Source organism: Manis javanica, chromosome 4 (assembly GCF_040802235.1).
Source record: "Manis javanica isolate MJ-LG chromosome 4, MJ_LKY, whole genome shotgun sequence".
In the NCBI taxonomy this organism is placed as follows: Eukaryota; Metazoa; Chordata; class Mammalia; order Pholidota; family Manidae; genus Manis; species Manis javanica.
This window is the reverse complement of record NC_133159.1, coordinates 49,993,752-50,007,699: the sequence shown is the minus strand read 5'-3', so window position 1 is coordinate 50,007,699 and position 13,948 is coordinate 49,993,752. Positions and strand designations below refer to the sequence as shown.

The window sequence follows — 13,948 nt, the reverse complement described above, 5'->3', positions numbered from 1 at the left end:
TGAGGCACTGTGGCAGGGAAGAAAGTAGGGGAACCTGGTGAGCTTTGAGTTTCTGAATTTATTTCCAGGTACAGGAAACAACTAAAGGTCCCTAATCCTTGGCCGCCTGGCCTACAACTGACACGAAGTTTGAAGAGAGATTTGTGTTCTGTTTCATCAGAGACTCCAACGGCATGAAAGGAGTGAACACCACTTCTTCATTCTCTTAAGCTCTGCCAAGTCTAACCCCTGAAGTGTATCGAAAAGAGATAATTTAATGTGTTCATATTCATTCCCTTCCTTTGTCTCTATTTCTGTTTGTCTCTGTCTCCCTTTCTGTGCGGGTGTGTGTCTCTCTCTGCCTGTCCTTCTCTCTGTCTCTCTCCTGTCAACACTCACTCTGTGCCAGGCTCTGTACTGAGCATTATGGGAGATACAAAGGTGAGCAGGACACACTGCTGCCCAGGCAGTATTAGAGCCTATGGGGGAGAGAGGAATGCAGAAAATGAAAATAGGAGTGCCTAAAAGTAATATAAATAAAAATCTGTGAGGTATTAAAGGATGGAAAAGTGACATGTGGCGGGAGCACTGAAAAAGCTCTGCAGAGGAGATGGAGATGGCTGGGACAGGCTGTACAAGACGTGTCGGCTGACAAGTTCCGATGAACTGATGGGTCACAGAGCAGCACAGGCAAATGGACAGAAGCAGGAATCAGAGGTGTCAGCTGCTGACGAAAAGGAGAAGAGATGGAAATGCTGCCAATGCCATTTTGCCAAACATCAAGGGAAGGTCACATTTTTAAAGATCAGAGACCTGACTGTTTTAAAATGGAGGGGTAAAGTCTATTGAATTAATTTTTCCTTTAAGAAGAAGAAATAACTTACTGAGTAAACAAAGATATTAAATCTCCATTCTAAACACCATTAAGACAACTGTATATCCTCACACTCTAAACCTTTCCCTTCGTATCTCAAGTATCGACAGGCACTTCATGTGTTCCCTTGTTTTCGGGAACTCAGACGTGTTCAAGTGCGGGGATTACCCTCTAAAAACAACCAGTCAAAACTCCAGTTTTATTCAACATAGACTTACTATGATTCTACCACCTGCCCAGGAATGTCCTAGTTACTGGACAGAAGTCATCAAAATGAGTTCAGGGACGCAGACTTAAACAGATCCCTGGGAGTCAAGTTGTGGTTTCATTAAATGTTTGTCAGTGACACCTGACAGTGAAGGACAAGGGCCTGGAAAGCCTTGGGATGCAAATAGCAACTGTGAGATGACTAAAGACCAATTGAAATCGTTTCTAGAATCGTTTCTTAACTGCACTATCACATGCTATTTTTAAAAAAAGTAGCTCTGTGACCAAACTTTTCATTTCTGAAAAAAAGAAAAATACAGAGATTATCAGAAAATAGACTGGTTAATTTTGAAACGAAACCCATTACAATTAAGCTCATTTAGGAACTTGAACAGTATTATTTCTAATACAAGGTCCCAAAAGAAATGTTAGAGGATACTGGAGTGTTTCTCCTTCAATGAAATCTATTAGTATTGACAAGTTTACAGGGGCTGGGTTAGCATCGTTACTATCATTATACAGCCTTTGCTTACACAAGATCCAGGATTCAGAGATTTAGAAATTCCCATATGAGTGAATGCATGCTGCAGTTTTCATCCAGATGTTTGGAATCTAGAAGATAACTACACTGAATTTTCATTGTTTTGATCACGTCTGTGAATTCTGTTACCTCATTCTATTATCTCTGTAAATCTTTTGTTTCTACAAACAAGTTACCACCACCACCACCAAAAGGATACAGCCCTCAGGGCATGATAGTAAAGCCTACTTATTGCTAGTAAATTATTACAGAACAGCCCACTCACGAGCTTTCTTCCTGAAAAGCTAATGAATTCTAGCTTTAATATATTAGCATTACTTAACATGTATGGTAACAATTTGCATGACATGTCTAATGTGCCAATAGTTCACAAAAATCATGAAAAGAATCAATTTCACTAATGGCTTTGCTCTGCTAGTATTTCTACTTGTATTAGGCATCTTCAGGGAGGTAGGGGCTTCTAGCTCCACCATAATCTGGGGTAAAATGTGCATAAAGGAAGGCATAAGACAATCATATGGGCACTCAGAGAGAAGAGGGTCAGAGCAACTTGTAAACTGAGCATGCTTTGACCTAATGTTATCAAAATCTGTGTGATAAGGAGGCACTTTACAATGCTCCTGCATACAGTCTGTTTCAACTGTCTATAATGTTCTTTTTCATAATAACTTTAAAGGATAAGAATACAGCTTGTGTCAGTTCATTTAAATGTATTTTTGATGGCTAATCCAAATACTATAACTGTCATTTACTTATATGTGTATGCTGTGTGTTGTTCAATTGATAGAACATACTTATTGATCAGAAGCAACAATGTATATGGGTAGGCACAGGTGAAAGTTATATTAAATAGCCACAGGGAATCAACCCTAGATTCAGCTGGGGTTTACTAAAAAAAGAAACTTAGATCAATATATTGGATTGCTCCCTCTTGAAAGGCTTCTGCAGCCTCTCAAAAGGCAGTGTAAATCCGGAAACCTACTTCTGGGAATTTATCCTCAACAAATATTTAAAAGTACAGATAAAGATTTATGCTCCAAGATGTTCATTATGGCATTACTTACAAAAGCAACAAACTGGAGCCAACTTATAAGTTAATGCTTCATTCATACGCTGAAATATTTTGCAGCCACTGAAAACTTTTAAAATAATAATGACATCATGACATGTTTATACTCTAAAATGAATAGTTATTTACAAAACTATATATGTGTATACATAAATACATATATGCACACATATATATTATGATCAACCATGTTTAAAATATGCACCGAAAATGGTTGGAAAGTATGCACAGAAAGTGATTATTTCTGAAGAGAGGGATATAGGTGATTTAAAAATACATTCCAATAATTTTTAATTTTAAATAAAATAAGCAGAAGTGGAACCTGAAAACTCCAAATGATAATTTCATTTTTGTGGCTATGCAATGTAGTAAACAGAAAATGAATTTTAGAACCAGAAAATCCTGGACTGAATCGGTTCAATCTCTTACTAAAAATGTGATCTTGGCAAGCCAGTTAACCTCTCTGAGATTCTTTTTCTATGAAGAGTCCAGCATAATAAATACCACTTACTCCAGTGCACCTATCCCTTTAACTAAGGCCTCACTCTGTGAATGTCTAATGGACTACCCTCTCCACAGAAGCAGTCCAGAGAGTGACCCCTAAGGAGAGGCTCAGCCACCAAGATGGGAAATCCCTGGAATTCCACTGTGCTTTATATTGAAACATTTGAAGAAAAATGATGCCCAAACCATCCAGTCAGGGACTACTGATTCCAATATCTGATTAAGGGTATTCCACCCCAAGATATTTGCCTTCCAACAATTAAAAAGAAATACTCAACCCCCTCATCAAACTCACAAATAATTTGTAAGGGTGTAAATTGGCACAACCTTTCTGAAAAACAATTTGGTAACATGTACCAAGAATATTCATGTTGGTGGTTCTAGTAATTCTAGAAATCTATCCTAATGCAATTATTGAAGTTGGAACAAAATGTATGTTCAAAAATATGCTGGGGCATATAGGTTGGGACAAAAGTTAATGTCCTATAGTAAAGGAATGGGTAAGAATTGTTTAAAATCACATTTCCTAACTTTTTGTGAAATCAGAAATGGTATAGCACACAAAATACTATATTCATTATGGTCACAATCAACTTATATAAATGTGTGTGTGTGCATACACACAAATAAGCACATAAACATGCATTAAGAAAAGAGGAGTGGGGGAGAACCAGGCCAAAATGTTAACAGTAGTTGATTACAGGGGAACAGAAGAGAATTTTCTCTTTTACTGTATGTTTTCTGTTTCCTGCACTGCCATACGTTACCTTTAGAAAGAAAATCCTAAATCTCATCCGTCATTTTTGTCACCTGAAGAAGTAAAAAACTGAGTAAAAAACAAGACCTGGTCATGATAAACCTACATGTTCCCTTTTGTCACTTCTCTGTTCCTCTGTTTTTCATCCAATTCAATGTATCCAAAAATCCATTATTCTTAGAATAATGTTAAAGTTCTTTATAAGTGTCTTAGGATTTCCAGAGGCAAGGTGTACATACAATATTATATACCTCCAAAAAAGTATTATATCCTGGTAGAATACAAAGCACTGGGCTTTGGAGTCCACAGACCCAGTTTGTATCCTGGCTCAGTCTCAATTTCCTCTTTTTAAAATAGGGCTAACAATTCCAGTTTTGCAGACTTATAATAATCATCAGATGCAACTAAGGTAATGCATATAAAAATACCTATCAGACTACATGGTTTTCCATAACTTTCTTTTTCCTTTGCAAAAGGAAAACATAAAAATTGGATTGTAAGCAAGGTAGAAATGTGCTGCAAGAAAAATTGAAAAATTATGATTTAAGATGGCATGTGTATGTTTGTATTCAGTGGGTTACTACAGCAGCACTTGTGTCCAAATAATTGCTACAGAGAATGAATAAACTCACACTAAACTCCATGCTGTATGTGAGGAAAAAAGAATATTGTTCTTCTTCAGAAAAATCATAGGTTTTTGCTATCATACCCAAAGTTTGGGTAGGTACAGGGAAAATCTAGATGTATAAAAATTGCCATGGATTTTATGGAAGACCGCCCCACACCAGCCCCCATATCTGAGTTTTGGTCACTATAACAAATAAGATACAGAGTTTTAGATCATTAGACAAATATTTTTCAAAATGAATAAATCATTATATTTGCTATAAAAGGAGGATTTAAAATTCAATAACATATTTCATTGTCCCTGCATAAAGTGCCCGAGAGCTCTTCCCTGACAAACCAGTTTCTATCTTTCAACATGCAAGCCACTGTGTATAGATATCCTTCCACTCTTCGATAGTAATCTCTTCTATACACACTTCTTAGCACTCCCCTTTGTTGACTTAACATAACTCTGATTATTCCATGAATTCATATAGACTTCTCTCTTTATTTTAAAGGGTTCCCAATATACATCATATTGGTAGATATTTGAGTTATTACCAATGTTTTATTATAATCAATGTTCCCATGAATATTTTATATACATCTTTGTTTACATATCTAACATATTTGTCACTTAGATTTAAAATTTATACACATAAAAATAGGTAAAATAGGTAAAAAAAGCTAAATTGTTTTCTGAAGTGGTTGAACCAATTTACAGTCCTCTAATAGGGCAGGAAAGGGTCTGTTTTCTACACACTTACCAAGACTGGGTCAAGATGCTTGTTGATCTTTGCTAATCTGATGGGTAAAAATATCATTCAAGTTTTATTTTGTCTTTCTTTAATGCTACATGAGTATCTTTCAAATGTTTTTCATTTCTCTATGCTTATACTCTTTTTTTGTCTTTTTATTGGATTGTTGGCCTCTTACTGATTTTTAAAAACTATTTATGTATCAGATAATTTAGTCCTCTGTCATATGTATTATATTCTTCCTACTGTATTGTTTGTCCTTTGACTTTTTATGTTTTTTTCTATGCATAAATTTTTAATACTCTTAGAGTAGAATTTGTCAGTCTTTCCTTTTGTGGATTCTGTTTTGTATTATTTAGAAAGGCCCTCCTCACTACAATATTATCAAAAAATCGTCTGTATTTTCATGCATTATTCTAGGGCTTAACATTTGCATTTTTCTGTTTGTTTTTTGGCTGCAGCTAGAATTTATTTTGTGTGAGGAATTTTCTATTTTTCTGGATGGCTACTCAGTTGTCCCAATATACTGTACTGAATAAACCTTTTCCATCCTAAATTACAAAATGCCACTATTGCCATATACTGAAATATTTTATATATATAGGCCCTTTCTAGTTCAGAATATAAAAAATTGAAATATAATGGGAACAGCAGCAGAGCTGGTAGAGAAATTCAAACTACTGTGGAGACAGAGTGAAGTAAAATAAGTTCCCTGGCGCTAAGTGACATCAGACATTAACTTAAGAATAGGTAAGGATGAGGAGGAAGTTCTTCGGAATTGTTCTGTATCCTATCTGTGGTGTTGGCTGCAAGAATCAATGATGTTATAAAAACTCATAGAACTGTGCACCACAGAATGAATTTTCTTGAATGTAGTTTTTAAAACTAAAAAAAGAAAAAAAAGAATAATGGAGTATTCCAGGCATCAGTAATGAAAGTGTTCTGTAAAAGAAACCACTAATTTTTTGTTTATTCTCTCTTGTAATTACCACTGGGTCTTCTCTGAAGGAGGAAACACAGTCCTTATGTCATCTAAAAAATTATGTAAATATGGTATATCATTCACTGGCTTGCTCTTAATCCAATGACTGATTAAAACTATGTGCTACACACTTTAAAAAAATGTGTTGGTGAAAGGGAGATTATTTGGGTGACAACTCAGAAAGTAATTCTTCAAAGCATTCATCAACTGTCTAAGCTCTGAGGAGCCCTAGAGAATAAAAGAAATCTGCCTTTATCAAAATCTCCCATTTTCCACTTTTTTGCTGTTATTATTTTATCTCCCTCCAAATCTGCCCTCTTCCTTTCCCTGATAATAAGAATTACTCTCAACATAAATCGACTTATGCTAAAGTATAAATGACCACTAACATTTTTTCCTAAATTTCTCCCATAGGGTTTTCACTGCAAAAATATAGAAGCTTTGGGCTAACGCAGATACTCATAGGATGCTATGGCCAAGCGTATTAACTCCAGGTTCAAGGTGGCTGGGTGTGACTCATGATGCTGTTAAACTGGGCTGAGTGACCTTGAGAAAATTACCTCTTTTATGCCTTGTCTTTCTCAATTAGGACAATTTAAGTATTTACTTCATAGGATTATTGAAAGGACTAAAACAAAGTAATATGTATAAAACATTTAAAAAGTGCTTTGACACATTAATAAAAGCTCAATACTTTGTTGTGTTAATAATTTCAGATGCAAGCAGGCAGTTGAGGCTCCCTAGTAACCATGTCCCATTGCTTTGTAATTTGCTCAGTTGCAGTAGAGGCAGTAGAAAGAGCATGGGAAGGTCTGCATTTGAGTCCCTACCAGTCTACTCCAGGAGTATAATCTTGGGATTAGCACAGTAACCTACACTTTCTAATTTTAGTTTCCTTGTCCAGAAAATTCTGACCTCATAGGACTCCTAGGAAGACAGAAAAAGATAATGTGTATGTATAAAGACCTTTTCTAACCAAAAAGCATTGATCATATGTTAATTATTATACTAGAGTGATTCCATCCTGGTCATAGATTATTTTTATATTCTTCGTTAATAGGTTCACAATCATTCATGTAATGAATATATACAAGATTCATCAGATATAAAAATAAATAATAAAGGAAATTGTTATTCCATGCTTCTATTTTAAGAGAATTCTAGTTTTAAAAAATCAGAAGTTCATGGCTAAGAAGGCCTGGGGAAAAATATTTGTAAGTCTTGTATATATTTTTAAATTGAGATCTTGTGTTCTAATTAATTTAAAACAAGAAAAATATGTATGTTTTATCTTCCATCATAATTTAAAAGTGTTTTTTTCTTTCCATTATAACTCTAGGCTAAGATACCAATCTTCAACTTCTTCTTTGGAGAAGTCCGTTTTTATAGTATGATCTTGGTGTCAACCTCTTACATAAAAATTGGATCGCACAATTCAATTAAGAAAAAAAAAGAGTGCATTTTGAATAATCATACCACAAATAGACCCAAACCTACTGAGAGATTTCTCCTACTCTTGGTTTGTTCTCAGGACTCTTAGAAATATCCATTTATTCTATTACATGTTTGACAAGGAGTTCGTTCCCAATTAGTGAAAAGATGCACATGGAAACACTCAGTAAACTGCAAAGAGCTGCTATAGGTAGGATGTTATGATAGTTAGTCTCACCAGTAAGAATCTAGTAGGCATCGCAAACATAATTCGGTCAAACCAGACTTCTGATCCCCATCCCTTGCCCAGAACTGCCCTTTCAGCAGTCCTTCCATCTCAGTTCAGGGAACTCCATCCTTGCAGTTGCTCAGGTCAAAAACTAGGAGTCATCAATGATTTCTCTTATTTTTTTTTTTTCTCAACCCACATCTAAGGTGTCAGCAAATCCTGAAAGCTGCAACCCATCAGCTGTTTCTAGTAAAACACAGGTAGTTACCACTTCTCTGCTTGCCACCTCAGAGTGAATGCCAAGGTCCTTACAATGACTTAGAATAACTTACATTACTTGTCTCACTCCCAACACCCAGTTCCCAAGCTCATCCCCAGCATTTCCTCTCGGACTGTGCCTCCTCCTGGTTCCTCACCCTCACCCTGTTCTCAGCACACCGACCTCTGGGCTGTTCTCAAACATGCCAAGATGCACTGGCTGTTCCTTCTGCTTGGAAAGCTCTTCCCCTAGAGTCTCATGGTTCAACCTCTCACTTCTGTCAGGTCTTTGTGCAAATTTCCCCTTCTCTCATCACCCTCTTTCTAGCTGTATCCCATTTCCACTACTCCCCACCCTCTGAGCTCCATTTTCCTACGCAACTTATGCATCACAAACTTACTTCATTCGTCCCTGGTATATCTCAAATAAGGGCTCCAGACGATCAGGAATTTTTTATTTCTCTCATTTCCTGCTGAATCCTAGCACCCAGTGATTGGTCAATGACTATTGAATTTAGATGATCTTGCTGGGTATCTAAACCCACAAAGGTAGTTGGTTCATCAGCAGGAATGGAACACATCTGTTGTGACTTCCTTTTCCAGGTTATCCCTTCTGTTTGTCATGGTGTCCTAAAGAGGCCTGGTGCAGTTTAATCCATCTTTCTCCAAACAAATTAACAAGAGAGTTCTCTGTGAGAGAGAGCAGAACTGTTATCTCCACCTCCACTCCCTTGTTTTTTAGGCCACTGGTAAGGATTTTTCTCATTCACAGGCAAATTTTTCCTCAAATCTGCCTTACCCCTGTTTTTTTGGCTGCAGATGCAAAGTTGAGTGCTGGTGCCAGAGGCAACTGATCAGCTTAAAAACACATAGTCTGCTTTAGGCTGGCGGCCATTTGTATTTCATTATGAGATGGTATTAAAAATGATGTCTTGGACTCTTCCCTGTATGCAGCACAGCGCACCTGCCGCCCCAGTTCATTTTGGCGTCTGCCTAGGAGAGCAGGTAGTTCAGTCAGGGTAATCCCACTAAGAAGTAAGGGGGGCGAGGTCCAGGAAAGCGGGTGATAGAGGACACCCTTGGCAGGATTTCCTGTTTTATTTTTAAAATCTTATTTTATTGCAAATTATCTCAAGCCACTAAATAGAAAGGCTGTCTCTGGTTAGATGATTAGTGTTCTTAAAAAAGCCTCCCCTTAGGATCTACTGTTGGGATGTTGAACATCTGTACATAATACGCTGTCATGACGTTTCTCCTTGCCAAAGCTGAGCTCTAATAAACGGACAAAGACAAACGGGATCTATCCATCCTGTGGTCTGAATTTCTAAAAAAGCACATAATTTATGAACTCTCTCTCTCTCTCTCTCTCTCTCTCTCTCTCTCTCTATATATATATATATATATATATATATATATATATATATATATTTTGCCCTAAAATTTTTATCCACTGGTAATCTAATTTTAGATATCCTCCCTCCTCCTAAGCTGGTTACTGAAGTTCTACCTTCTCTCACAGACTTAAAACACCAGAATGTAATCCCTACTAAATGGCTTAGTAGTCACCCTCTCTTAAATAATCTTCACCTGAGGCCTCACACCTGGACCTAGTCCACCCAAGTCCACCCTGTAGAACCCGGCAAGTCTTTGCCCCAGGGTTGTCCTACGCATTTGCCAGCTGTCCGCCTCAATAAATCCCACATTTCTTTAGACTAGGGATTAATCATGTCTAAAGACATTGTACACATGTCTAAAGACATGTAGACATGTCTACAGACATTAATCATGTCTGTATTCCAAGCAGTTAACACAGTCCTTAGCACATGGCAGGTGCTCAGTGTATGAAGGCTGAAGCAGTGAATGGAAGAAGGTAGTCATCAAAGATGAATGTTAAGGGAGGGAGAGGTGACTTCTCTCTGATACCTGTTTCCTTCCATACGCTCTTGGCCTCTATTCACACCTCACTTTCTACTTTCTAGATTGTAGAGGTTGGAAGGAGAAACTGGATGTTACTTGTCCTGCCCCTTTGGTGCTGGCAGGGAGCACCCAGCCATCTGGGCTTCCATACCATCAGCAGACCCTGCTTGGGAAGGCCAGTGGGGGTCCAGCACTGCCAGCGACTGGCTGGACTTGACGGAGTAATGTGGAGGTTTAGCATTAGAAAGCACATTTTCCCGAAGTTATAAATCAAATTCTCAATAGCAGAGTTGATTGTCTGATCTTCCATCTGTTTTTTTCTTCTATTTTATTTATTGATTGGTCAAAAAACCAGGGCATGGAAGAGTCTTTTTTTTTCTTGTTAGTGGGGGCAGGGTGGGCAGGGTCCTTAAGTCCTCTCCCATTGTGGACTGGTGGGCTTTGAGATTTTTAATTTCAGAGGCTTCTCTGTGCTATCAATTACAAGTCTCCCAGACTATCACTGTCTTGTTAATAAAGTAGATGATAAGGTGAGATATTGCTGTGAAACAACATATTATTGTGAATTCTGCAACCCCCAGAAAAGCCCAGAAATAAGGGCTAAAACTTATGATGATAAAACCTTTCTACACCATCAGTAGAACATTTTGTTCGGTCTACATTTTTAGAATCCTGCGGTTCAAAAAAATAAACATCGAATTACTTAGATCAAACTTTGGACCTCTCTCTCCTGATACTCTCCTTTTTATAAAGACCCTTGAACACTGCTCTAATGGACATGCAACCATATAAACTGGATCTGCCACAACCCCCTCCACACTTCTCCCCATGTTGAAAGAGTGGTTGAGGCTGAGCACAAGAGGATGACCAGTACTTCCTTACACAAGGCATTTGATTCAGTCTGTGGCATGGAGTCCAGAGGATAGACCCGAAGGCGTTAACTTGATTTAGGGGTTGAGGAGCTTCCACATGTCCTACAGACATATTTCATCATTACCTAGAACCTTTCACTAGCTGAGAGTTTTGGCAGATAATAAATCCTCCAATTTATTTGGTGGTGGTGCTATCATGGCTGACTTCACACCATCCTGTCAAGTAGGTATTACCACTCATATTCTATAGATGAGGAAACTGTAATTTGAGGAGACAGCTCATAATTTGAATGGTAGGGATTTGAGCCCCTATCTTTTAGACTTCAATAGCTGCACATGGCATTTCCACTTGTCCACAGTGCCTCAGAAAGCCCCATCCTTATTACTGCAAAACATACTATGGAGGCATGAGACATGATGGTGGGCGTGAGGATGTGTTTACATGGAATAGGTAGGATTGTACTACAAGGCTTTAAAGGGCTGTGCCCTTGTCCTCTACAGAGGGAGGAGAGGAACAGGAAAGTGGTACACAGAGGCATATACAGGGCACAAGAAGCATGTGGCTACCAACCATAGACCAATATCCCCAGTGACTAGATACAATAGGATTTGGGGATGGTTATTTCTATGGCTGGTTTGCAGATGTTGCATTAATACACAATAAGCAGGACACATCTAGGAGTCTCTACTTCTCAGAAGCTCCTTTTCTAAGCTGAGCTTCAAAGATCCATAGACAAGCCTAATTTTCTCCCTTTGTCACTGGACATCAGGTTTTCTCCTTTGCTGACAAATGTTGAACCACCTCTTACTAAGAGAAGTAGATCTCCCCAGATTGCCCTTGGACCCTCACTCTTTTGCTATAATACCAGAATCCACGCATAATGCCACTCACCTCTATCTGAATTATTATAATAATGGAAGGAATACTAGATAACTCAAAGCTCACCCTCAGACACATGTCCATGAGGGACTCCAGGCATTTTGGATTTAGGTCTCCAGAATTAAATCTAATGAACACAGTGTCAACAGAGGTTCATTTATCCTTTTTGGCCCCTTCCCTTCTGCACCAAACACCATTATGTCCCCAACACTGAAAGTAAGGAACCTGAGAGGCCTGGAATCATCTCTCACTATATTCACCTAAATGGCTGTCCAATCCCAAAGCTTATGTCTACACAACATCCCTCTTGTGGTCCCTCCATTTAACTTTTATAACTGTTGCTCAAGTTCTTGATCTTAACACTTCTTTCCTGTCTACTCTAATCTTTTCCTTGGTAGATTCCTTGCATCTAGTCTCATGTCCTTTGAAAGGACCTTCTCCTTAGGGTCACTGTCACAGTTCCACTCCTTTCCTACACTTGGAGTCCTCTATTAAGCTTTAGGGTAAATGCTCAACACACCCTCTGTCCGGTTAGGTAGTCCATCCACCACCTGGGACCTCTGCCTCTAGTCATCACTCCTTTTTGACATTGTTCCAGGTACTAATAAAAGCCGCATTTGTGTGTTCAAACTATTTCTAGCCCCTTGCCATCTCTAAATTATCAGGAGATATCTGGAGAATTGTTCTCTCTCTAATTTAATAAGCAGTCATTTCTATTATCTAAAAAGGTTTTAGAATTCCATGTTGTCTGTTCACATGTTCTCAGAATATTCAGAGAAAAGCGGAGAGTTCTTTTCTCTTTCCATTCAATTCTACTTTCTATTTCCTCCCCTGCCAAGCCTAGCCACGCGGCTGCCACAGTTACTAGCTTTGATCTTGTGCCAGGTTCTTACTCTTGGTGAATGTTCAACGTACATACCTTTGAATTCTTACTCTGGCCTAAACTGTTCTTTTCTATTTGATGTACAAGGTGTGTAGCCATTACAGGTCATCAAGTACATTTCTCTTTGATTGGAAGTTACTGAAAGGCAGGACTACTCAGAAATATGAAGGACTTTTTAGTAATAAGAATTTATGCAAGTAGATGCTGTTTGATGATATGAGGATGGCATTCAAAGCTACTCAAAAAATATACAAGATCTAATTAATACCTCATATCTTGATTTCAGTCTTGGGCAGGTACCTACACCATGTTACCCACTCAAACACCCAGTCATTTCCACAGCTGGTATAGTTGATGGTCCCCCAGAGGGGTCTCCACCTGAGTCTGGCCTTGGCTCTGCCAACTCATGCTACCACCACGGCTCGGGATCTGTGCCTATTACTGGAGTCTATGCAGTGAGGGACCAAGCTTAGATGAGGTTGAAAGTGCGTAGAGCTTTATCAGTGACCGGCGCTTTGTCCCAGGCATACTTACTTGGTGAGGTGGGGGAGGCTGCACCTCCTTCTGTGGACGTGGCCGGAGGCTTTGTGTCTGGCACTGGCAAAGGCACAGGCCTGGCCATCGGTGGGGGCGGCGGTGGCGGCAACATTGGGGTGGGGAGGAATGGGTTGTGCACTTTGCCTTGGCTGCTCCCGTTGGGCTGTGAGGGTGGGAACAAAACAAAACATGCACAAGAAAAAGAAGAAATGCATCAACCGTTAGCTGCTTCTGAAAACAAAGGATTTACCAGCCAGCTTTTATGTAAATTACTAAATATTCTAGCTGCTTGATTTCTTCCGTAAGAGCATGTGGATGAAGAACTGTTAGGCGGTACTCCAGGCAGGCCACAGAAGCACAGTCCGAGGAACACACATTCAGTGCATTTTAATTTTATCTCGTGAATTACTTTGACCTTATTTGCATCCTGATTCCATAAAGTGATCTGTCAAAATTTTGCTTAGAATGTTTTGTTTCTGTTTTATTTGCTATCTCCCCTATCACTCTCATGATTATTAAATATTTATTTAATATATAAGTGTTTTACAGATTGCAGAATTATTCCATCCTATCTATTTATATAGATATAATGAAGTTTCCTAAATATGCATTTGAGATTTTAAAAAAATATTTTATTTTCACTCTTCAAAGTTGATATTATATA

At 38.4% G+C, this 13,948-nt stretch overlaps 1 protein-coding gene across 13 annotated transcripts in view; it reads right to left on the bottom strand.

Moving 5' to 3' along the window:
- Positions 1–13,948, bottom strand: part of NFIA (nuclear factor I A) — a 542,941-nt gene that overhangs the window by 40,557 nt on the left and 488,436 nt on the right. For all 13 annotated transcript variants that reach the window (XM_073234026.1, XM_073234025.1, XM_073234033.1 and 10 more), the window contains one exon: positions 13,282–13,447. In XM_073234026.1, coding sequence (XP_073090127.1) covers positions 13,282–13,447 — 166 coding nt within the window. The remainder of the gene's footprint in view (positions 1–13,281; positions 13,448–13,948) is intronic.